The following is a 26566-nucleotide window of genomic DNA, read 5'->3' as shown; positions in this document are numbered from 1 at the left end:
TAAACACCATTTGTTCATTTATTTAACAAATATTTATTAAGCCCTTGCTTGCTATGCAAAGTAAAAGGATTATAAAATTCATAAATTCCAATCTCTGAACTAAACATATTCATAATCCATTATGTTTAAGGTAAAAATTATGAGCAGTAATGGTTTTGAGTGAATTTAAATACTTTATGCAGGGGCTGGGGCAAAAACAATTGTCTAGAAGGCAGCTATTATAAATAGAGACTACAAATACACAAAATAAACACATATATGGTTAAAAAGTAAAATAGTTTTCATGCCCTCATCACCAATAATTTCAATTTAATCTAAGAAAGGTAGATTTTAGAAATTATTTGTCAGCTGAGTAATCTAATATCAAAAAATTCACAGATCATGGTTATAGGAAGGAAAGCCATATGACCACTTTAATAAAAAGAATCAATAGAAACAGATCTCATGCTCAATAGCACTTCGACTTCCCTGCCAACTGCCCTAACTGGAATGTAACCTCGCCGATTCTCAAATTCTCTCAGTCCACCAAAACATTTACTTGCTTAATGACTTTCCACTAATATTTGTCACAATAGTGATTGACTAAAAAAAATGTTAGCATTCAGATCCAGTGACACATTGTTTCTTTTAAAATTTTATATTTTCCCTGTTGACTCCCAAATTTATTTTTTTAAATTAATTTTTATTGACACATAGTAATTATACATATGTATGGGGTACGTGTGATATTTTGATATACACATGCAATGTGTAATGATCAAATCAGGATGTATAGGTTATCTATCACCTTAAACATTTATCAATTCTTTTTGTTAGGAACATTTCAAATCTTCTCTTCTGGCTATTTTGAGATATATAATAAATTATTAAATATAGTCACTCTACAGTGCTATTGAACACTAGAACTTATTCCTTCTATCTAACAGTATATTTGTAACCACTAGTCAACCTCTCTTCCTCCTCCCAGTCCTTTCCGGCCTCTGATGACTATCACTGTACTTTCCACCTCTATAAGATCAACTTTTTATAGTTCCCACATACAAGTGAGAACATGCAATATTTGTCTTTCTGTGCCTGGCTTATTTCACTTAACATAATGACCTCCGGTTCCACCAATGTTGTTGTAAATGATAGGATTTCATTCTTTTATTTATGATTTGATAGTATTCTGATGTGTATTTATACCATTTTCTTCATCCATTCACTCATTGATAGACACTTATGTTGATTCTGTATCTTTGATAGTGTGAATAGTTCTGCAATAAACATGCAAGTGCAGGTAACCCTTTGACATAATGATTTCCTTTCCTTTGGATAAATACCCAGTAGCAGTATTGCAGGATCACATGGCAGTTCTATTTTTAGTTTTTGAGAAACTTCCAGACTGTTTTTCATAATGGCTGTACTATGTATATGTACTAATTTACATTCCCACCAGTAGTGTTTAATAATTTGCTTTCTCTGCATTCTCACCTGTATTTGTTATTTTTTGTCTATTTTATGTGAGGTGAGATATTTCATCATGATTTTAATTTGCATTTTCCTGATGATTAGTGATGTTGAGCATTTTTTATATACTTGGCCATTTGTGTGTCTTCTTTTGAGAAATATTAATACCTATTCAGATTCTTTGCTCACTTTTTAATCAGATTATTTTTTAATCAGGTTATTATTATTATTATTTTGCTGTTGAATTGCTTGAGTTCCTTAATATTCTGGATATCAGTCCCTTATTGAATGAATAGTTTACAAACATTTTCTCCCATTCTACAGGTTGCCTCTTCACTCTGTTGATGGTTTCCTTTCTATGCAAAAGCCTCTTAGTTTAATATAGTCCCATTTGTCTATTTTTGTTTTTGTTGCCTGTGCTTTTGGAGGTTTAGCCATAAAATCTAATGTTTTGAAGAGTTTCCCCTATGCCTTCTCTCAGTAGTTGTATAGTTTCAGGTCTAATGTTTAAGTCTTTAATCTATTTTGATTTGATTTTTGAATGTAGTGAGAGATAGGGGTCTAGTTTCATTTTTCTATATATGAATATACAGTTTTCCCAGCACCATTTATTTAAGAAACTGTTCCTTCTCCACTGAATGATCTTAGCGCCTCTATTGAAAATCAATTGACTATAAATGTATGGATTTATTTCCGGGTTCTCTATTCTATTAATATTTCATTGGTCTGTGTGTCTGTTTTTATGCCAGTACTATGCTGTTTTGGTTACTATAGCTTTGTAGTATATTTTGAAGTCTGATAGTGGGATGCCTCTAGATCTCTTTGTCTTTGACTTTTGAGAGTTTGACTATAGAAGGCCTTTTAGCAGACGATTTTGGGTTGACTCTATTTGGAAAATTTTCAGCTTCCTGTATCTAGACGTCTATATCTCTTACAAGACTAGGGACTTTTTCAACTATTACTTCATTCAATAGATTTTCTATTTGTTCGTGTCCTCTCCTTATGGAACTCTCAAAATTAAAAAATTTGATCACTTTATTGTGTCCCATATGTCATGTGGGCTTTCTTCATTCATTTTAGTTCTTTTTTCTTTTTTTATCTGACTATTTCAAAAGACTTGATTTCAAGTTCAGAAATTCTTCTGCTCAGTCTATTGTTGAAATTCTTAGTAGTTTTTATCTCATTCATTGAATTTTTTAGTTCCAAGATTTGTGTTTGATTATTTTTTGTAATATCTATATCTTTGTTGAATTTCTAATTCAGATCATGACTTGTTTTCCTGATTTCTTCGCATTGTGTATATGTGTTCTCTTATATCTCACTGAGTTCCTTTAGTATCATTATTTTGAGTTCTTTTTCAGACATTTCATAGATTTTTTTTTCTTGATTGGGATCTATTGTTAGTGAATTATTGTATTCTTTTAGAGGTGTCATATTTCCTCGCTCTTTCATATTTCTTCTTCATATGGGCTTATGTTGATATTTGTGTATCTGGTGTAACAGTTGCTTCTCAAATATTATGGATTAGTTTTCATAGGAAATGTCTTTCCTATAGATAAATCTATAGTGTTGATTGGTAGGGTGTTTTGTCTTTGATTCTGTGTGGGTGCAATAGTGTAGTCTCCACATGATTTCTTTGACTGTCAACAGTGACATTGGTGTCTGTCAGCTCTTCAGTAGCTTAGCCTGTGGTTGTTAATGGAAGCTGTGGCAAGGATTTGATGGGGACTAGGATGCCAAGTAGTCTGGTCCTTGGGCATCAGCAGGTAAGGTGTGCCAGTTCTCAGACCTCAGGGTGGCATATAAGGGTGCTGCTAGTGGCAGATTTAAGTGGGTTGGTCCTTGGGCCTCTAGGCAGCTTGCTTGAGTGCCTGTGGTGGAATCAGTGAGCTAGGGGTTGAGTGGGTCCTCAGACTCCTGGGTGGCATGTGTGGTGTCAATGGTGGCAGTAGCAGTAGCAGGCCAACCCTCAGGACCCTGAGCAGCACACATGGAGCACCAGTGCTGATAGGGACAGGTTGGGAGGGCCAGTCTCCAGGACCCCAGGTGGTATGTGTTGGTGGGTACTGGTGGTTATAGTGGCTGCAGGCTAGGGAGGCCAGTCTCCATGCCTGGGAGGCACATGTAGGTGCTAGCATTAGGTGGGTGTGTCTATCCTCAGACATTTGGGCATCACGTGCAGGTAGAGGTAGTGAGCAGGGTGGGCTCATCCTCAGGCAGCCGGAAGGCATGTGAGGGTACAGGTGATGGTGAGCAGGGTTGTATGATTCTCAGGCCCCTGGGTTTCATGGGCACTGACAGTGGTGGTAATGGATGGGGTGAGCCTTTCCTCATGCCCTTCAATGATGTGTGCAGGCACCAACAGAGGCAGGCAGGGTAGGTTGATCTCCAAGCTCCCAGCTGGTACACTGGGGCACTGACAGCAGTAGCACTGGGCAGGGTGGGCCTGTCCTCAGGCCCTGAAAAGCATGTATGGGCACCAGTGGTAGTGGTCAGGGTAGGTAAATACCCAGGGCTCCAGCCAATGCACATGGGTGCTGCTGGCAGTGGCTGTAGATGGAGCAGGCTTTTCCGCAGGCCACTCAATGGTGTGTGCTGGGGCCAGCAGTGGCAGGCAGTCTGGGTTGATCCTCCAGCCCTTGGATGGCACGCTTGATCTCCCACAGTGGTGGTGATGCATGGGGTGGGCCGTCCTCAGGCCCCTAGATGCCACCCAGGTGGGCTAGTCCCCAGGCACATGCAGGTGCACAATGATGGCCTGCTGAAGGGGGTGGTGTTGCTGTCAGTGGCTCTGGCCTAGGGCAGGCAGCTCTCAGGCCCTGGGACTACACACACTTTGGCTCCCTTTGTCCCAGAGGCAGCTTTGCTGTTCATCTACCATTTGTTCCCTGGGGTGTAGGACACTGAAGGGGCTAACGTGCTAGGGACCCAGCCTTATCTCTGGTTCCAGCTGGCCTCTTGATGTTGCAGTCCTCTGGGTAGATGTGGAGGATGCCAGCAGGGCTCTAGGGATGTGGAGATGCAGGGGCTGTTGGGTCCTAGGGAGGATATAGTTTGGTGGGAGCTGGGCTCTCAAAATGGGGCCTTGCTGCAGCAGCTGTTTGGTTCTCAAGGGGTCTGTGGGACCCAGCATGAACTCCCTCTGTGGAACCATGCCATTGTATGAACTCCAGACACTCCCTATACTGGTCTCAGGGCAGCGAGAGCTGAGGGGCTCTCCTGTGGCTAGGATTACAGGAGTCTGCAGTGGGAATGTGCACCACTGGGGATCTCTCACTCACCTTTTCCCTGCACAGCAGAGATCCTCCTGGCTCTGAGCTGATCCCAGCCAGGTTGGCTGCTTTGCTTCCCTCTTGTTCCATGCTTCAGAGGTCCCCTGTCACCTCCCTACCGAATTCCAGCATTCTCTTAGATGCTCCATAAACGTGATTATCCAGTCTCTGCTTTGGTCCTTCTTTGTGGAGGATGCCAGTTCCAAGTGCCTCTAGTCAGCCATCTTGAAGCCCATTTTTATTATTTTTATCTCAGTCATGTTCAGGCCTATGTCTTCTGCCTATGCTAATTTTCATATCTCTTTAAGGAATTAGGAAAGAAACTACTCAATTCATAGTCATTTAGTCAATGTTCTTTTAAGAAAGAGATTAACCCAATACACTGTTATAAGCAACAATTTCAATTAAAAACCAGACCCCAGTCTCACAGAGAAACAGACACGCACATACACATCTGGTGGAAGAAAATAAGTCAGTAGACATACAAAGCCTTGAAACTGTACAGACACTCTGACCCGTCAATTACTCTTCTAGAAATTACTTGAAAAAAAAAATACAAATGTATACAAAGATTGAATGACAAGGATGTTCATGGCAGAGTGGCTTATAATTGTGAAAACACGGAAACAAATTAAATGTCCGTCAAGAGGGTATTTCAGTTTTTTGAATATACATACAATGAAATATTAGGCAATCATTAAAAATCCTATTGTAGAACTATATCTTATCATGGAAATATGTTCACAATATATTTAAGAGGAAAAAGCAATGTAAACAATTATGTGATTGATATTATTTCAGATGTGCTTTTAAAAGTACACACAGTATTTACTTAGTAATAAGATTGTTAAGTATTTTTAAAATATCAGCAATGATTTACCTGTAGTTCATAGGAATGCAGGTGATTTTCATTTTCTTGTTGAAATTTTCTCTTCTTTTTCAGTGAGCACATGTAGATAGACTGCATTTAAGGCCCATCCCTGTAGTCGTGTCCTTTGGCAGTGCCTCCCTGTCTGACTCTGGGGACAGCTATGTGACTTGATTTGGCCAAAGAGATTTTAGCAAACGTGATGCAAGCAGAAGCTAAGAAAACACTGCATGATGCGGATTGTTTTTGCTCTGTTCTTCCACTGTCTCCCCGAGAACATGCTTAGGCTAGAAGATGAAAGGTAGTACATGAAGCAGTCAAGTTGCCTCTATTTAGCCACCTGAGACTGCTCTAGATCATCCAATAACTAGCTGGACCTCAGACATGTGAGTAAGCCTAGCAAGATCAATAGAGACACACACCTAAGTAGACATGCAGCTGACCAGATAGCAGTGAGATCTATTGGAAGTAGCCAAGCCAGCTGAACCTTGAAGACTCCCAAACTAAAAAAAAAAAAAAAATTGCGCTTTCTTGTTTGTTATTGGCATTTTATGGTTGCTTGATAGATACCCTGTGCTATTATAGAAACTGATAGAGCATGTGTTTTTCGTGGTATGTTGGGAGGAGTTAGAAGCAAAAAACAACCACCACTTTAGGTTCAAACAAAAAGGTGTTTGAGTGCAGAACTTTTCAGAAAATGTTATGAACAGGCTGGAATGTCAGGAAGTTTAAAATCAATATAAAAATAGAACTCTGTTTTAAACATGTGCAAGGCCCTATGCTATAGGGATCACAAAATGGAAAGACATGTAGCCCCTACCTCCAGAAACTCACACTAATAGTGGAAATCTCTCTTGACACAGATACTGCTCTAAGAGAGTTAGCAACAATTGTATGAATACACTATAGCACCCAGGAGCTTTAAATTGCCGAAGTTTGTTAAAAATGCATTAGCTCTTTCCCAACATGATTCTAAGAGCACAGTAAAATCAAAAAGGCTGTTCTAGCTGCCCGATGAACTTGAAGTAATGAGGTCTATAAGATGACTTGAACAGAAGAAAATGATATTAAGCTTTCATGGAGGACAAATGAAAGTATCTACCTGTAACCTTTCTGACAGCCAGAGACCCTTTGCCATTTAAAACTCTGCAGCTGTGGTGCATTATTCCCAGGCAGCAGAGAGTTTAATAAGACTTCACGGAGACACCTAACCTTCCAGTCCCTGGCTGCCTGCTGGCAACCCTAAGGCGCTTGCTGTGGAAGCTGACAATCTGAGCTAACATCAGGGCACGGATTTCCTCAGACACAGGGTTCACAGGGTGGCACAGTAATATCTTCCCACTGCCCCCTGATGCATGCCAATAGCAGAATGGTCTGATTCCAAGCCAGTACCAATGCCCAGCACCCTTGGTTGTTTAATCCTAGACATTCTGGTGGTCACTGACCTTCTCTACAGAAAAACCTAGCTCTCCTGCTGAAAGAAGTGCTGCCCTTTTGGTGTGATATACAAGGTCCTCCTTGAGCAAAGCCCCTGGTCCCTGCCTGGTCCAGCCTTAACCCCCAACATTCCTCTCTTCACATCCTTCACCGTCTGCCCTCCTATTACTCAGGTTAATAAGTTGCTATTTCTACTTTTCTTGTCTTTGGGCCTTGTTTTAGTCTGTGACTTTCATCTTCTTCAGCCAGCGTACTAGTCTATCTTCATAACCTGGCTTTGCATCATGGGTTTCTCTCTCCAACTAGACCATAAAAGTAGTAATGATTGTAACATAACACACAACATGCCAGGCACCTTGCTAGGTGCTTTGTGTGTCTTAACCCATTTTATTCTGTTCAACTACTCTATGAGATCAGTATTATTATTATTATCATTACCATCATCCTCACCCTAATTTTCAGATAAGGAAAGTAAGGCAGAGAGGCTAAAGTAACTCACCCAAGGTCAATGTCAGTTCCCGGAGGTTGGAGGTCATGTCTATCTCGTTCACTATTATTATATTACCTGTGCCTCACACAAACCAGGCCTAAAATATTTAATAAAGGAATAAATGAAATGTCTCAATAAAGTTGTCCCTGCAGTCAGAATTAACCTCACTCTCCTTTGGTTTCTTATCTCTACCCTAGTACTTAACACATTCTACCTCTTAAGGTTTGACCTCAATTTCCAAATAATCTGCACCTTTCACACATTGCTGTACATTGATACCCTAATCTTTCATTGCTTGGAGAAAGTCAGGCTTTCATAGATCAGGTAACTAATGGTGATTTCCAGTTCTGGCAGTGCCTGGCAGCAGCTGTTACTGAGAGATTGGGCCAGGCATCCATGGGAGAGGTAGGAAGGACTGTTGGCAGAAGTTGGAGGCTGACTGTCCAGCCCCTTACCCTAAAGAGCCTTGCTCCCTCACTCACCCACCATTCCCCACTCCTTCCTGTCATGAAGGAGTTCCAAAAGCTTACTGTTCACACGGAACCACCATCCAAGATGAGTGTCTTTGGCTAACCTCCCCTTCTATCCCTTCTACATCTTGGCTTTATCCACAGTAGTAGGAGTGGTCATGAAAATATGAAAGTTATGGAGGAAAAGGGGACAGTGGATTATAGAAAGGCAACTAAGCAGGAAGTGGAAAGGGGGAATGAGTGGTGATCGTAGGGAGTACCTGGGATCTGATCCAATTGTACTATAGAAGCAGAAAGTCCTCTCCAGTCAAGACCTAATGGGATATGCCAGGTGTCATTATCGTTGGCCCTCTCTGCAATTCAAGAGGAATCATGGGAGGGAAGTTCTAGCTTTGGCTTAACTTTGTCTATGAACAGTTGTTGGCATCCCAAGTCTAAAATTGTCTGCTAACCTTGGAATCTGTGACGTGGTTTCTCACTTCTGGCAGGGATACTTGAGCCTGAAGGAATTGTACTAAGGGAATTTTGTAATTACTGACTCTTAGCTTTCTGGGAAGATAACTCCCTTCTGGTTTCAGATATTCAATTTTCAAATTCAGTTTCTACGTTGAGATTAGTAAGTATGAAATGTCCAATTTCTTTAAGTACTAAGTTTGACAGTTGATATCTCTGACATTTTACTTCAACATATCTTGTTTTATTTTTATTGTGAAGGTACATCCTCAGTCTCTTAAACACACATTTTGGCTTATAATTATCTGTCAAAGTTTTTTTTAAAGCAATTTTTGTGAAACGATGGATAAGTCAAACATTCATGTTATTTTCTAATATGAGTTCTGTTGTGGAACCAATGCAGCACAGACAGCTCAAAATATCAATGAATTGTTTGGGAAGGATGTGGCTAATGAAAACACAGTAACCAATGGTTTGAGAAGTTTCATTCTGGTGATTTTAATCTTGAAAATGAGCCACATAGGTGACCTGAAACCAAGGTGGATAATGATGAGCTGAATGCTATAGTGGAAGTGAATCCATCTCAACCTACATGTTTGAATTAGCAGCAAGGTTTGATGTTACTATTCCAACAACATTGGACCATTTGAAACAAATAAGCAAGGTAAAGAAGTTGGATAGATGGTTTCTACATGAATTAAATGAATGTCAGAAGAGAAATCGCCTGGAAGGTTGACTTTCTTTGTTGTCACAACATAAAGGCGAAACATTTCTATGCTGTATTGTTATGTGTGATGAAAAATGGATTCTTTTTGACAATCACAAGTGTTTGGCACAATGGTTGGATAAGGATGAAGTGCCAAAACATTGTCCCAAACCAAATATTCATCAAAAAAAGCTAACTAATGGTGCCTGTTTGGTGGTCCAGAGCTGGGGAGACATTATCCACTACAGCTTCATGAAACCTGTTCAATTGACAATGACAGATGTTTACTGCAACCAACTGGATGAAATTATGAGGATGCTTATGATTATGCAGCTGAGATTGGTCAGTAGAGACAGGCCAATCCTCTTGCAAGACAATGCTTGACCACATGTCGCACAAAGAATGCTGCTCAGAAGCTGGACTTGGAAGCTCTCTGTCATCCACCATATTCAACAGACCTTGCACCAACTGACTACCACTTATTCCAGGCTTTGGACCAATTCCTGAAAGGAAAAATATTCAGTTCTCAGCAAGCTGTAGAAAACACTTTTCGTGATTTCATCACCACTCACTCTCCAGGTTTCCTTGCTGCTGACATAAACAAGCTACCATTAAGATGGCAAAACCATGTCGATAATTTAGGTACATATTTTGATTATATATTGACATATTTTGACATATATTGATTTGCATTGCTTCTTGTTTGAGTTATAATAAACTGCACGTTTGATTAAAAATCAGACATTTCATATTTAGTGAACTAAACTATGTTTGTTTACATTCTTCCATCACTAGATTGTAAATTCCAGAAGGCAGGGATATGGCCACAATCACATTTCTCCCCTGCCTGGTTCTTCCCCTCAACAAAATGAAAGGGTTTGTTTTATAAAATTTAAAATTTATGCAATTTAACTGCATGTCATAATAAGGAAGTATCAACAATAAAATAGACTAATGCTGATCAAATTTTGGGTGAGCTTCCTGGCTTTCTAAAGATCTTTTGAGCCTGGGCCCAAATTCCGAATTGCCAGAGGAGGGCACTCTTAAAAATAGCATGGGTTCCCTGTAAAAAAAACAGTCATGCATTTACTGAAATGCATTCAAAATGACACAGAACCCTGCTACTACTCATCAATATTAAGACTTTTCCCTTCCTTTCCCTTTCTATAGAACTAAATGTCTGTGAAGAAAGCAAGGTGATTTAAGGACATTTCTAAAACTAAACAGTGGGATGTACCTAAAAAGATAGACATTGCTGTTACCATACCCATGAGAAAGAAAATCATAATGCTGACAATGGTTTCTAAAAATTAATTGCATAAAAAAGAAAAAAGGAACTCTGATGTCGATGACTAGTAGATCAAATAATACACTAGTAAGAAAAGTGATCATTTCAAATGCCTACATTTTATCTCAGTAATTATTAATTGCAATGTACTTAAACACATACTTGGTTCCCTTCAGAAAGAGTAAATAGAAGATTAAATTGATTTATAAACCAATTTCACATAAAACATTTCTTTTATTCTTCATAACACTCTGCTTTTTATTCTTAATTTTACATATGAGGAAACTAGATGAACATTCTACCACTGAGATAGTTAAAAACTTATCAAGAATTATAGATGGTAATCAAGGGCATGGGATCTGGAACAGAAATGTATTCAAATTTGGGCCCTTCCATTTACTGGTCATATGACTTAGATAAGTATATAGGTTAAGTTTGGATCCAAACAGTTTTTACAACTCATTTTCCTGTGATACAATATCAAAGGGCATGGGTAAAGGTAGTAGGAAGGAAATACATGCATACTTTTCTGTGCCAAATAAGACACTCCACCATTATGGGCATATCTCCACTTTTCACTCTATATGATTATTATAGAATTTAAAAATACTTAAATGGCCCACTCGTTGAACATTTAGTAATACTTTGGTTGTGTTAGTGTCCTATGTATTTATAATATCTACACTTATGCTGCCTCCTTGATAAAGCAATATGAGGCAGTTTATAATAAAACTCACCATGATGGGCTAGGCAGAGAATGGGCTGAGCCACAAAAGTTTAGGGGACAGTCTGGGCCACATCCAGACAGAGCTGGGCAAGGTGACTGGGCAGAAGGCCTCAGGCTAGCTCTCTGGGTCTAACCCAGGAAACAGAACCATTGTGATAGTACTACTACCCTACGGAGAGACTACCCCATGGGCCCAGTACAGATGAAAAGCTGCTATCAGAGTTGGTCTGTAAAATTGTTGCTGGGACCAAGAAATCAAGTGTATGTATTAATTATTGGCATAATAATGCTGTGTAATAAATCACCCCCAAACTCAGTGGCTTAAAACAACAATCGTTTATTCTATGGTCCTAATGTTGACTAGGGCAGCTCTGCTTTATTCTGCAGGTTTTTGGATCTAGGTCTTCTCCATGGTCTTTCATCTTCTCTAAACCATAAGGCTTGCTGAGTCATATTCTTCTCAAGGCAATGGCAGAGGTATAAGGAAAAGCAGAGACATCTAATGTTTCTTAAGGCCTAGACTCAGAATTGGTACCATCACTTCTGTCTCATTTCATTTATCAAAGCAAGAATCCCAGTGCATGGTTAAAAGGGATCAGGAAGTACACTCTGTCCATGATAGGGCCATGACAAAGATGGAATAGATGAAAACACAAAGAACTCGGGCCAATAATTCAATCAAACAGTTCATTCCTCTTGGCCACATTATTCTCATTTCTCTAAAATGGAAAACATCCCATCCCCATCAAAGGATACCCAGAAGTCTTACTTAATCATGGCATCAGGCTCAAAATTTAGGACTTCAATATCTACACCAGGTCCAGATATCAACGGGACCAATGAACTAAAAAGACAAATTTTGGCTCCCCACCAACTTACACACTATGCAATGGTATAACAGGGACAGGACAAACACAGTAAACAACTCCATTCAAAAAGAGGAAGATTGGTCCTTAGCAATTCTGAAATCCCTGTAGGCAAATTAGCCAAGTTCCTCTGCCATGGGAGTAGAGAATGTTTCTTGGTTCTGTTCACCCATGGAAGGGTAGGTAGTGGAGTGGGGTAGGAGGAGGGGAATATCCCTGGTCCACTGTTATCTATAGTTCCTGGCTCTATCCTCTAAGACATCCTTGTCCATCATCTTCTTCACTTGCTTCTGAAGAGGATATTGAAACTTACTTCTTTTCTTTGGTGGCCGAAAAGTTTTCTAAGCTTGTTTCCACCTGACATAAATGGGGGGGGGGGGCTCTCAGAGGTCCTTTTTCCCTCTCAAACCACTTCCATCTTTTTTTAGTTCAGGCTGGCAGTACTTAGGCAATATTACTCTCTCTACAACTTAGTGGGTTTTCTATGTATTTGATTCCAGTTCATTCCATGTATCCAAATCACAGTTTTTATGAGACCTGTTTCTCTCTCCAGATTTAATTACTAGCACTTAAAGCACATCAGGTGGGCTGTAGTACCATGCTTTGAAGCTTTATAGGAGGTTTTGTCCAGCTGAAAGATCTACTCAAAGTCACTTTGTAATATTTTACAATGCTATCGCCAAACCCCTGATTGGGTCTTTACCCTGAGGCTATGTTTTTCTGCAGGCCACCTGGATTTGGTCTTTGTCTCTCTCTGTAATTTAATAACTGTGCCCTTGACTAGAGTTTTGTCCTCAGGCTGTGTCTTAACTTGAGAATCTTTTTCTAGCTGGAGAGTTTGAAGATAAGAAACAATTTTATTTTCTAACCCAGTAACTTCTGGGCTCTTGATAAACTCTCTAAAATCTACCTGCAAACTGGCCTTTTTTCTTTTTTCTTCTGAGCATATCTTTTCCTTGTAGTACATTGCTATTAACATATGCATTTAAAAGTAAATAGTTTCTTCCAAAATTTTTCTTAGAAACTCAGTGTCCTTTGCAGACAAAGCCAACTCAAATGTTTATTCTCAGAATCATTCTCAGCTGCTCCTGTGCACAAAGACTTCAGTGGAAATTCTAGACTTCTATAAGTCAAATCATAGCAGAGATAAATTCAGTCTGGAAATTTTAGCATCTTGTCTAAAAAATCTGACCTTGATAAGTACTGACTATTCCACCAAAAGGAATTAGCTGCAAGTGATCTAATTGATCTACTAGATGGGGGTGTATATCAAACACTTGAATTGTGGATTAAGTCTTTCAAATACAATTTTAGTAAATTTTATATTTGATTTTAAGCAGTGACAAAAGCTTGATCAATTAGTTCTTGAGACATCTTGTATGCTGTGAATATAAAACTATACTGCCAAGAAAAAGAAGAAGGGTTTTCTGAAATGCTGTGGTTATTACACAGCTATAAGAAAAGGTGGAGGCCTTAGCCTTTGCTGTTTTTTTTTTTTATTTCAGCATATGATGGAGGTATAAATTTTAAGCTTTTGAATAATGTCCTTCTCCCCTACAAAAGTCTGAGCTTCAAGTGTTTTATATGACTTAGAACTTAAACATTATGTGTTGAGAAACTATTACTGGTCACTTTGGTATTGAAATGCAGGCTTTGTCAAAGCATGAATAGCATAGACTCTCTGCTGAACTGATGCAGTTTGGCCCAGATGTGATATGTGTCCTACATATCTAATCTGCATGTGTTGCTACTTCAGAGAATAGCATTGTGAATACCAGAAACCTGGAGTCGTCCTTGATTCCTCCCTCTGTCTCACCCCTATATTCAATCTCCAAATCCTAATAACCCACTTATGTAAATTTAGCCTGAATCTATCTACTTCTGTCCACTGCAGTACTTCCATAATTTAGGCTCTCATGATCTCACAAGAGAATTCCTGAAGTAGTCTCTTAACTGGTTTGCTGCCTCCAGGGTTACTCCCTCTCACTTCATTTTCCATACTGCAGCTGGTATGATCTTCCTGAAATGTAAAAAGGATTCCACTATGAAAACTGTTCCATTAGTCCCTACAGTTTTCGGAATACATTGTAAGCTCCTCGGTCTACGAACACCACCCTCCCGAGCTGCTACGCCTTAACTTCTCACCATCACACATCACTCCAGCTAATTCAACTAAGAGCAAATCCAGATGCTCTCATGTTTTTTTCTCTCCTCAAGCTTTGCGTTTGTTTTTATGTGTGTGGAATGCCCTTTCCTCCAGCACTTCCCCCTAGTCAGAGATAGGCATAGAGAAAGCCAGAGCTGGAACTAGACAGAGGAGTCAATGCTCCACCTATGATATACATAGAACAAGATCTAGAAGGACACTCACTAAAAAGGTTCATGGAAATAGCTGAGGAATGACATACTTTAAATTTTTCTATATTGTTGGATATTTTATAGTGAATATGTTTAACTTCTCTGTACACAGTTTTAATTACATTTTCCCATCCTCAAGATGATACTTCCAGAGACACTGATTCAGTGGGGAAGGGTCCAGCATTCTGATCTTCCATAGTCTCCCAGGGACTTTGTTAAGCAGCCAGTTTGGAGAACCATGGTTGAAATGATTGCTTCACATATAATGAGGCAACTGACATTTTTGTTTCTTAAAAAAGTTTCAACTCTATTAAACAAATATTTAAAAAATTTTCTTTTATTTTGTAAAAAGTTTAATTCTACTACTAATACACATTCTCTATATTATACATGAATTATCTTTAAGAATTATAATAGTTTTGACAGCCATTTTAACAGTTAGCTATTTTGAATAAAGGGCCTAAATAATCATTGTAAAGCTTGTGTTTGTGAGGTAAATTCCATAAAATTTAATATTTTAAAATTCAGGAAAATAGGAAAAAATATATAAATACAAACATCAAGGGTTTTTTTTGATTCTAAATTTTTAACATTAACTTAAATACCATTGATTAGCTCCCAAAACCATGGACATTCTCAAAATGTGAAGCTGATAGTTATTACAAATATCAGCTTTGGTATAATGTGCAACTATTTTACTAAACATTTTTAAGTTTTTGACTTTGGGAAAATATGAAGATGCCAATGTTTTCATAACTAACTTTTGAAAGTATGTATAATGCCTTAAAATTCAGACATCAAAGCATCTATTTCTTTAAATTTGTGAGTTATATTCTCAATACATTCTCCAGCTTTTAGTTTTATACCATCAATTACAAGATAATCCTCTTCATAGTGGTTTTCAAATGGACTGCTCGCAGGAGCTTCAGGGTTGCATTTAGATAACTGCAAAACAACCATATAATTAATCAAAGTGATCTCAAATTTACTTGATTATTTGAATAAAACATAAAGTAGTCAGTCATTCCTTAAGCCATATCAGTTATACAAAGTTTTCTGTTATTCTGGTGTTCAAATAATGATTACCATTTATAGTATAATATGTGGTAAATGTGTTTATATATGAATAAGTTATTATTTAGGTCCATTTTTATTCCTCAATATTATTCAGTTTTAGTTTTAATTTTATGCTTTGGAAAAATGCGATTATTTTAATTCTGTGTGAGTTTTCTACCTTGGTTTATTTTTTACATTATTGTTATAGGGACTATAGGGACTAAAACTGCTTTAGTCACATTTTCTGTGGTCATCTTCTCAACAGCATTTGCATTACTTACAAATAATGATAGTCTTTTCTAGCTTAGTGGGAAAGTACACTGGTAAAAACAATGCACACACATACTTAGACACAGACATAGACTCACACATGTACGGAATTTATAATTTCAAAGTTCATTAAGGGTAGGGTTAACTTCCCATGTAATTGAATGGAAAAAACGAATATACATGTAGTTCATATAAGTATTTTCATCCACCAAAAATGTACCTCTAATACAAATAATTATTCAGTGAACTCTGTCTTATTTATATACAGATTATTCAATTTGTGAATTATTCAGGTAGATTTATAAAAATCTAAAATTTATTTCTTCCCATCGCTTGCCAAGTCAGAGCATGTCATCCATTGTTAATATTAGCTAAAGAAGAACATAAATAGGAAGGTGACTCTACTGAGGAAAATAATCTCATAAAGCATTTCAATGACACATAGAAAAGAGTTTTGATTATCCATGTGTGTATGCTTTTTTCCGCATTGTTAGTCTCATCCATTGGTGTAAATACCTGAGAGTAATCAAATTGAAACCTCATAGGTGAAATGAATGATGAAAATATTATCAAATTTACAACTTTGAAAATAGCTTATATACTATCTGCTCAGAGAATCAACATGCTCAGAACTTTAAAATTATCAGGTGGCTCTTGGCATGCTTAGCTTATAGGAGGGCATTTTCTTCTAAAAACAAAACACATTTCTAGTATTAAGTGGAGTTGGCTTTCAAAGCCATATTAATTCTATATGATGACTAAAAATAAATAAATAACATCCCAGAGGTGATTATTTGTTTACTTTAAAACTAGAAATTGTTCCAGCTTAATAGTTGGTTTCATTGCTATTCTGCTAATTTGAAAGTGAACAAGGCCCTAAATATTCTGAACCTGGCATGAATGCCAGACTTACAAAGCTCAGTGTGCAGAGTGACTGATGAAAACCAGTCAGCAGGAAACACTAACCTGCCTGACAGCAAGTTAAAATGGTTAATTTTTACAATTCCTAAATGCCTTTTGAGAGCATAAATAATACAAGAATCTAAAACAAAAAGCAAGCCTCTGCCTAGTGATGGATTAAAATACTGTATTTTATTTTAAGAAATAAAAATCAGAAGTAATTTTCTATTCCATCAAGTTACTAGTTATAATGGCAAAATAGAAGCCAATTCTGTGACTGTAAAAGCTCCAGGACATCACTATAAAAATCAACCTGGCCGTATTTTTGAAAAGACAAACTGCTAACACTGAAAAAACATTGCATAAAACCATATGGTGTTGAAATAAAACACACATTTCCTAGAAAAGAATAATTTGTATATTAATTATATTTATACAAGATGTATGTCACCAATCTTGTTCTATAAAAGGTAAAACCCCTATATGGAAAACAAGCCTTTTTAGAAAGAAACTCTATTTGGAAAAATGGCATTTATAACCCATGCAAATTCAGGTAAAAGTTGATACTGCTGGTGCTGATTAAGAAAATTATCATCCTTTTTAACTCAATAGGAGTTTTTAACATTAATTTTATTTTCCTTTAAAACATTTATCTCCATAATGGTAAATTCTATGCATTTTCTTAATTTCTAGCTCAATAAAAGAGGTGTTCAAGAATCATCATTATTTTCGTTGAAGTTCTGAATAAAATCATGCAATTGGGCAGTCTGCCTAAGTGTGTAAACCACCTTGTCCATTTATAAATCCATCTTTTCTACATCTCAGAAGAGACAGACTTAGTGATAGGTAGTTGTTCGAAGTGTAAATATGGGAAAAGAGAGAGGAAGTAAGAAAATCTTAGCACTTATTCTCTTTAGCAACTGCCATTGCCAATTCTTACCATAATAATAGCTAACCTTAGGTGTCTATTTCTATGTAGTATATACTCAAAACAATCAATCTGAGGCAAGTGATAAGCAACTTTACACAAGTTGTTATCGGCAGGACCAGGATTGGGACACAGGCATTATATTCCAAACCCAGAGTCTCTTTTGACTCCAGTCTCACTATACATCTAAATGAATGAATGAATGAATAAAACCTTAAGGATGCACACAACTTCTTACTGCCATTTTTCTTCCTAGTTACAGAACAGCCGTACCACTTTATGGAAGGGTCTGTTTTCTTAAACCTACCCCATTGCTGCTCTGTATCAATGACATGGGCCTTATACTATAAACTCTCATTTTACTTCAGAGGCACTGAATGAAGTAAGCACATAAGGCCTTTCTAAGTCCAACATAGAAAGCCAAAAGAAAAAAACAGGACCAATCTAGATATAAACGGTAAAACTTACTCCAATGAAAAATTCTACCTCCAGTATGTTCATGATGAGGTTTGTCCCTGTAGAGGTTATCTTGGTGCATAACCCAGACAGGGCAGATTTTCCAGTGAGCTGCTGTTATCCTGGCCCCTTCTCCTGATCATAAAGATCAACAGGGGAGAGGTCTCTGTGTAGTGGTCCACCTCAGCTACAGTGAACCCCCACCATCTTCCTCCATTCCAATCCCAAAGATCTAATATTAAAAGAAATCTTCTGCTTAAACACAGACATATTTTCAAACACTGATAGATGTATTTTGATTTCTGAACAGGCTATTAGTTTATTATCCACCTCATGATAATCAGGGATTACATTTAAGGTGAGAAAGTGGTTTTCCATATAATTAAAATGTACAACCAGGAAGAAATTCTGTCATTTAAAGAGTAGGAAGTTACTATTTAGGCTTAATAATAATTATCAATACTACCTTTTCTCCTGCATTTATTTCCTCTCCATGTTCTTCTTCATACTCATCAGGTATTGCTGTGGGCTCTAGTGCTTGCTGTAGCATTTGCTCCAACTCTTTCAGTAAAACTTCAGTCTCAGAGACAACTAAAGAAACATCATTAATACAGTAAAAAATGCTACTTAATTAATTAAATCTAATTCATAATCTTAACTACCCAGAAAGAAGAAATTTAAATGCTACAAGATAAAACATAAAAGTTTCATATAATTTTCACATAGGAGCTCCACTTGATCAAAATTATTATGAATTTCAAGGTGAACCTTTTATAATTTTTCCTTAAAAAATGTAGGTTATATTTGTGCTATGCATAAACTATAAAGTAGCAGGGAAGTATAAAAAGCTTACTAGAAGTTTTTGTTGTTTATTTTTTTAAAATTGGGAACCAAGGCACCAAAATAAATTGTTATTTATAGACCAGAGGTCAGAAATTTTTTTCTGTAAAGGACCAGAGAGCAAATATTTCAGGCTTTGTAGGACAGGTGGTCTCTATGACAACAACTCAATTCCACTGTTGTAGCACAAATCATTGACATGTACATAAAAAAATTAGAGTGGCTATATTCCAATAAAACTTTATTTACAAAAACAGGCAGTAGCTGATGGCCTGTGGGCCACCATTTGCCAATCCCTACTATAGACTATTAAAACTACTATTTAAAAGGGAAAGTACTATAATTAAGTGGTGAGGCTGAACACAAGCTAGTCCATTCCTAAACCAAATGGCAACACAGCTTAATTACTTAATCTGATATTTTAAAAAAATACTTCACTTATAAAAGTTTTTATGCTACTATGACATAAATATATAATTAGGCACAAAATCTGGTAATTCATTGGATTTACTGAGATAAAACTGTATCCTCCACCATAGAAATAAAAGCCTATTTTAACTCTACAGATTCAACTACTGATTAACAATATGCACTTGAATTATTGACTGAAACAAAACATTTTCTTTTGATATAAGGCCTATTTGTAGCAAAGATCAAAGAGAGGAAGCCACATGTGCCCTGCTGCCCCGTACCAGATAAAGATGGAGCATCTGAGAAGCCTTTCCAAAAACAACATATTTCAGAGAGAAAGGCCATGAGTACATGCCTCTTCATCTTCTATTCTGATTACTAAAATCTAATATACCACCTTCTATTATCTGCTATTCATAAGCAGGTCACGAACAATCACACCAGGTAGAGTAGCTGAAAGTTCATGGAACATGAGCATATACCCAAATAGGACATAAAAAGAAAATTTAAAAATTCTGATAAAACAATTATTAAATAATAGTGTTAAAGTCATGGCAGGTTATGAAATAGAAAGGTTTTCTTTTCTTGGTTGTCACTATAGTACTAGAAAACCAATTTTTAGTTTATATTTTCTGCAATACCTTTTTGTCTATAAAAATAATTTTTCTGTCAATAGGTATTGCTTGCCCCAGGCACTTTCATATTCAATCAACAAATATTTATTGTGTATCTAGTAAGGTCCAGGAACTCAAGAAAATAAGCCTTCCTGGCCATCATGTCTTCCCAGCTAATCTTAGGTTTTCTCTATGGAAAATGTCTTTCAAAACAGTTTGAAAGAGGCTTTCAGATAAGCCACTGCACAAGTTCCCATCTTTTAAAAAAAAGCAAACAAAAACTGAAAGTAACATATTAGTTGCATCCTCATAGACCTGTATTCTAGGCTTACTGCTATACCCAGAGAACACAGAGTACAGAACGCTATATTCTAGAACAGTGGTATTCAAAATTTGGTGGAGATAATAATCACCTAAAGATTTTATTTAAAAATATGGATATAACTCCATGTCTACTGAATCAGAATTTTCTAAAGGAATGTATATTTTTATTGAAGTATTTTTGTTAATGAAATTAACCCCCTTTTTAAGATAGTTTTCTTATTTAGTAACTTATTACTTAATAGATGACTATTTTTGGTTATCTTCACAACGATTCCCTAGTCCTACTCACAAATATTATATGTTCCTACTTTATATTCTGGGCCTACGAAAATTGGTACTGACATTTAATGCACTGTTGAGAAGATGGATTTTGAGCTATGTTGTAAAGGAAAAATGGCAAACAAACATCTTTATATTTCTAACACTAGGCTAAAATACAATCAATTTATAATAACGAATGTCATTGCCAAATGGTATCGTAGGTTTTCAGTTTTCAAGTGATCTGGAAAAATATGTACATTGCCTTTTGATCAAAGGGTAGACACAGTAATGGATGACTTCATAAATCAACCAGGGTTCATAACACCAACTTGACTATGTCAAATTCTGCTTCCAGAGCCATGGAAGGTTTGCTTTTCTAAATAGGTATTCCTATATTGTAAAGTGAAGTTCAAAAATATTTCTCAAGAAATAGCAGTTACTGTAATCTACAAACTATGTTATCAAAATTGGTCAATGATATCCTCCAAAGATAGGGACAAAATGAATGCCTTTGTTGATTTCATGACCAATCATCTGCTATCAATACTGATTATCTTGCAGTTTCTCTGACTTGTTTCAATCTGTCATTGACAGTGAAGTGGCAGCATTATGGCTGTTCCATCACTCAGAGAAAAAGAAAGAAAGAAAGAAAGAAAGAAAGAAAGAAAGAAAGAAAGAAAGAAAGAAAGAAAGAAAGAAAGAAAGAAAGAAAGAAAGAAAGAATAAAAAAAGTATCTCTAATGCTAAATTCATATCTGGCTATTAAAAATGAATATATACAAAATAAATCAGTGCTATATTTCCATTCCTGATAAGAAATAACTCGCTATTTATCTCAATAAATCAGTCATTATTTTAAAAACTTTCAAATGTACCTTGATGGAGTTTTCTTTGATCTCTATTTTTCTATTAAATATTTAAGAAGGTATTTCCTCCCCTATATCTCTATATACTGGCTTGGTTACCCCAAAGCTAGCATTGAAAAAAAAATAAACTTGCAGGGCTATTTCAAGGTTGAAGTTCTGAAAGCATTTTAATAGATGAGGAGGGAAAAAGTCCTTGGTTGGATTTTGTTTTAAAATTGACACAAACACTCCTCCTCTGTGCTTACAATTTAAATGTAGAGATGGTAAAATACAGGTTGAGGTGTTATAAAGAAGACAGAAACTGTTCCTGGAGACATAAACAAATACAGGAGGCATGGTGCTTTTTGGGAAAGGGGGATGAGGGCCAATCCCACCTTTTAACCTAGAAGTTAAAGGTAGATCCCAAACCAAGTGTAAGTGGGCAAAGTTTGTCTTGAGTAGCAAGATAGCACCTTTCTCTCTATCACTGTTTCCACCTTCTAGACCCAGGCCCCAGGGCCTTCATGGTTCCTCTCGGGCTCACTCTATGACCTAGACCTTTCCTATATTAACCACTCTCTTTCAAGCTTACCTGTCTCTGGTGGCTGATAAACATATCCTTTGCTAATTTAATAATGAATGTTAATGGAATATTAGTTAGTCCTGGGTGATATGTCAATATTTTATTTATTCAAGCTTTTATAGCCTATTTCCCCCAAAGAAATGAAGTATTTACCAACAGAAAATAGTAAAACAATAAACAAACAACAAAAACTAAACAGACTAAAAGAAACTAAGTCAATTCATTAAGGAGGATACAAAAGGCAATAATTAAATTTAAAAATGCTTAGACAAACTACCAATATTGTACAAAATACTCATAAATTTACCTTTAAGATTCCTGATACTCAAAGCAATCAAGGAAATAGCTGCACATTTTGATTAATTTTAATAAGTTATGTGTTGCTGGAAAAGTCCTATAACCTCTTAAGGGCCTAGTTTCCCAATCAATAAAATGGGATATAACATAATATCTACTTTATCTACCTCATATAGATCTTGTAAGTGTTAAATAAACAAATGTATATGAAATATTTAGAACAATGAAGACACATAGTAATTACTAAAAGTGTTGGTCATCATTATTATTATTGCTCTTATCATTTCATCATAATAGATGAATTTTCCTGTCCCTAAATATTGAAAAGAAATGAATTACAGAAGCGATATTTTTACAGAAGTAAAATATAGCACATGATATTTCTGGTAGCAATTTTCCCAAAACTACAGACATACTTTACAAAAATTTATTTCTTAGATTAAATCTTTACATAGCCATGGGCATACAGTTTAAATTATTTAATGATTCCTCAGCCTTTTCTATTAATTTCCAGAGAAACAGGTCCTGTCCATGTTGGATATGAGGTATTCTACTGCATCTCTTTTTCACTGATGAGGACACTGACACTTGGAGAGAGAAAGTAGCTGCACTTAATTAGCTCTCCTGAACCCTAAACTTAGAGAGTCTTGAGAGGAGAGGAGAGGAGAGGAGAGGAGAGGAGAGGAGAGGAGAGGAGAGGAGAGGAGAGGAGAAGAGAGGAGAGGAGAGGAGGAGGGGAGGAGAATGAGAAAAAGAGAGAGAGTGAAGTAACTTATGGAGCATAAAGCTCATATAGGAACAGCAAATCTGGAGCAGGAGACTAATGAGGAAACTTTAGCACCTGGGAGTGTAAGGCAAGCAGATCCAATAAATGGGACAGAGATTCAAGAAGAAGATGGTATAACTTCCTTCCATTATTTGATCTAGGACTAATCCTACCTTAAGCTATTAAGAAATGAGAGATATCAGAGGCTTGGATTGAGCAATTCACGAAAGTATGAGTAGGGGATAAAAAATTTGAAGAGGGTAAAACTTGAAAAAGAACCACTCTTTTAGGAAGTAAGTCAGCTCTTGCAGAGATTAGATGTTCCTCCTCTTTAGTTGTTCACAATGGTATGGAGGAATAAAATCACAGATCAGTTTTAACTATTTTAACAATTAGAGATTTTCACAGCCATATGATGTGAGACTCCTGAAGGGGCTTCCTTTACCTGGTAACTACTGAGATGTATTCATTTATTTACATGGCAGGGTCATTTCCAGTCAATGGACACCTCCTGGCTGCAGTGGATTTGTGAGAGTTGGATGGGAGAAAGCTCCTGATGTAGCCCTCAGCTACAGTGCCAGGGTCTCCTAGTAGGATCTCAGTTCAGGGATAAACAGACTTTTGCATTTCTACAGGAATATATGAACTGATCATGTGAGGCAAAGGGACTAAATAGCCAAGAAAAGGCACCTAAGTTAGTAGGAAAACAGCAGCAGAATAAATTTACAAAGAGGAATAATAGAATTTTGCACTGGTTTAGGAGAAGAACAAAAGGACTTTAAAAAAAAAAACAAAAAACTACTCCATCCTTCCTCTGCCTGTTTTCCTTTATTTTAATGAGACTATAAATGAGTGGCTTTATTTAGCCAATTGAAATGCAATGCTTTTCAATGGGGGTGGCTTGATTGAAGGAAGAGAGGAAGTATGGAACTGAAAATTCTTCAGGGTTTAATGGATTTTGAATATGACCGCCAAAGTTCCATATTGTAAATAAGTTTTGACTGCTTTTCAAGACTAGAGAAAATGTAGGAAGAGTAAATCACCTTTGAAAATTGAAACTTCCTCCTTGCATTCCACATTCACACTACTATGTTCTAGTACCAACAAAAATGAATTCAGTTGCAAATTCCAGTCTGCTGTTTTTTTCCCTTTTCTACTTTTGGCACTCCTAGGACCCCAATAAGTTTGGAATGGAGAAGTCTGGACTGAAACATATAGTTGTTGGTATTTCCTCCCACAACTGTGGATGCTTTACTTAAAAAAGCAAATACATGACTAAGCCAGAGAAAATTTAATTCAAGAAAACAGAAATCCAAAGAAGGGCAATTAAAAAACCCTAATATATAAATCAATACCAAAAAGGACCTGTAAATAGTTCTCATATATATGCACAACAGATTTTTTTTCCTTCAAAGGACTACAACTACCTTTTGTGGAATTTAATGTGGGTTAAAGAATTAAAAGCAGGATAAGCCTTCACATACCCATGTTTTCCTTTGATAAGGCATCATCTGAACAAATGTTTTCAAAAGAGCATTTTAAAATCACTTTCCTAGAAAAAAGAATTTGACAGATTTAGTTTCAAAAGATCAATCATATATATTTAAATGACCATTCTGTATATCAATGATAATTGCAGATTATGAATACATATTTCTTTATCTTAAGATACTTTTCTTTGTTTTATGGAGTAAGACAGCATGATGCAGTGACAAAAAGGGGACTAATAATGATTTGCAGCCAGGCACGGTTGGCTCCTGTCTAATCCTAGCACTTTCGGAAGCCAAGGTGGGAGGATTGCTTGAGGGCAGGAGTTTGAGACCAGCCTGAGCCACTTAGTGAGATCCTATCTCTAAGAAAAAAAAACTTAGCTGTGCATGGTGGCACACTCCTATAGTCCCAGCTATTCAGGAGGCTGAGGTAGGAGGATTGCTTGAGGCAGGGAATTGAGGGTGCAATAAGCTATGATAATGCCACTACATTCTACCCTTGGACATAGAGTGATACTGTGTCTCAAAAAAAAAAAAAAATATATATATATATATATATATTTGCACTCTCACTAGGTGCAAAGCAGCAAAGCACTAACAATCTACCAAGCACTTTCCACAGGCTTTTTCATGTAATCCACCTCTAAAAAACATACTAAGTAATTCTTACTCTCATTATATAAAGAAACTAAGAAATTTGAGATATCAGAGAAAATAAGAAATTTGACAACTTAGAAAAATGGTTGAGCATGACAGAACTAAATTCGGTCAGACTGCAAAATCCATTCTTTTTCCACTATACTATGTTGCTGATTTAGAGTCAGAGACATTTGTTCAAATGTTTTTTCTCTAACCATAAGATCTTGAGAAAGTCACTTAATTTTTCTAAGCTACAAATAAATTCTCCATCTTTTAAATGGAAATAATTACGATACACTTCCTATTTGATGGGGTTAGAGTGAAGTGTAACTGAAATAAGAGAGTAAGAGTCCATTTTTAAAATTTAATTATTCATCTTCTGAAACAGTACAAAGAAGAAGAAAAGAATTATTAGTGCCAGTCTTTGTTTTTGAGTAGAACTCCTTTTAACATAGCACTGATCACCATTCTTTAAAAATAAACTTTATGGCTAGTTTAATGATAAACACCAAACTTGTCATCAGTGGCTTATTAGTTCATTATGAAAGCCTGTTTCTCATTTGCATAATCTATTTTTAAACTAAAAACCTGCTTCTAATCTGGTTGCCCATATACTATTAATCTTTAAAAGCTCTGATTCAACATATGTATAAAAATATAAAACTTTTTCCATACTTCTGAGACTATTACTTCTTGTACTAATTCTTTTAGAAAATAGTACATACAATGTTTCCCTAGTGAAACAGAATCAAGGATCAGGGGAAATGTCATGTAATAATTAAATCCAATATATATATTTTAATTGTATCACAATATTTTTTAATTTTAAAAAGCATACCTTTTCCTTTTTCTAAGTTTGGTCTTTTTCTTTTCAATATTATTTTTGGAAACTTGCATCTATAAAACAACCACAAAAGGATGAGTTAGTTAATATGAAACTGTATTAGCTTAGTATTATAATGGGTCCTACACAGTCCAAGCAATTTAGCCAGAAGAAAACTCTGACTAAATAACATAGCCCTAAATAACTCTTGTAAGTCTAGTTAGTCAACCACCTCATAGTCACTGCAATTGCATTGATCTGCCAACTTACAGGAATGGTAGACTGATCTGATTTGGATGTCTATGTCCCATATTATCCATACTACCCCTTACTCACCTTTACAAAGACATAAAAATACTAAACTAAATAACTTTTAAGCTGGTATGACCTTTAGAGAAAGAAAAAAAAAATATTTGGATGCCAGAAGCATGAAATGCAAAACTATTTAGGTGGGAACTGACATGGTGAAGGCTCACAGGAAATTTGTACCAAGATAGGTCCAAAGGAGTTTAGGGGTAGGATTTTCAAATCTAAGCAAAATAAGTGACATGTTTTGGGATGATACTAGTTAGAGAGCTGTACTGATAATGTTCCACAAAGCCTAGGGACTTCAAGGATTTTCTCTCCATAAAAAGAGCTTGGTGGAGCAGCTCTGATTCACAGTGAGGGAGACTGGGCT

At 36.5% G+C, this 26566-nt stretch overlaps 1 protein-coding gene across 2 annotated transcripts in view; it reads right to left on the bottom strand.

Annotated features, from left to right (window-relative positions):
- Window positions 1–3564: 3564 nt before the first annotated feature.
- The window catches only part of ZCWPW2 (zinc finger CW-type and PWWP domain containing 2), an 88517-nt gene continuing 65515 nt past the window's right edge, over window positions 3565–26566 (bottom strand). Inside the window, exons 5-8 of one of the 2 annotated variants that reach the window (XM_012786790.2) lie at window positions 25903–25961; window positions 24420–24487; window positions 18461–18585; window positions 3565–15329 (exon numbers count right to left, since the gene is read on the bottom strand). In XM_012786790.2, coding sequence (XP_012642244.2) covers window positions 15168–15329; window positions 18461–18585; window positions 24420–24487; window positions 25903–25961 — 414 coding nt within the window. In that variant the 3' untranslated portion in view covers window positions 3565–15167. The remainder of the gene's footprint in view (window positions 15330–18460; window positions 18586–24419; window positions 24488–25902; window positions 25962–26566) is intronic. The other variant, XM_076005905.1, reaches the window with a different exon arrangement.

This window comes from Microcebus murinus, chromosome 1 (assembly GCF_040939455.1).
Source record: "Microcebus murinus isolate Inina chromosome 1, M.murinus_Inina_mat1.0, whole genome shotgun sequence".
Taxonomy (NCBI): domain Eukaryota; kingdom Metazoa; phylum Chordata; class Mammalia; order Primates; family Cheirogaleidae; genus Microcebus; species Microcebus murinus.
This window is presented reverse-complemented; position numbering and strand designations above follow the sequence as displayed.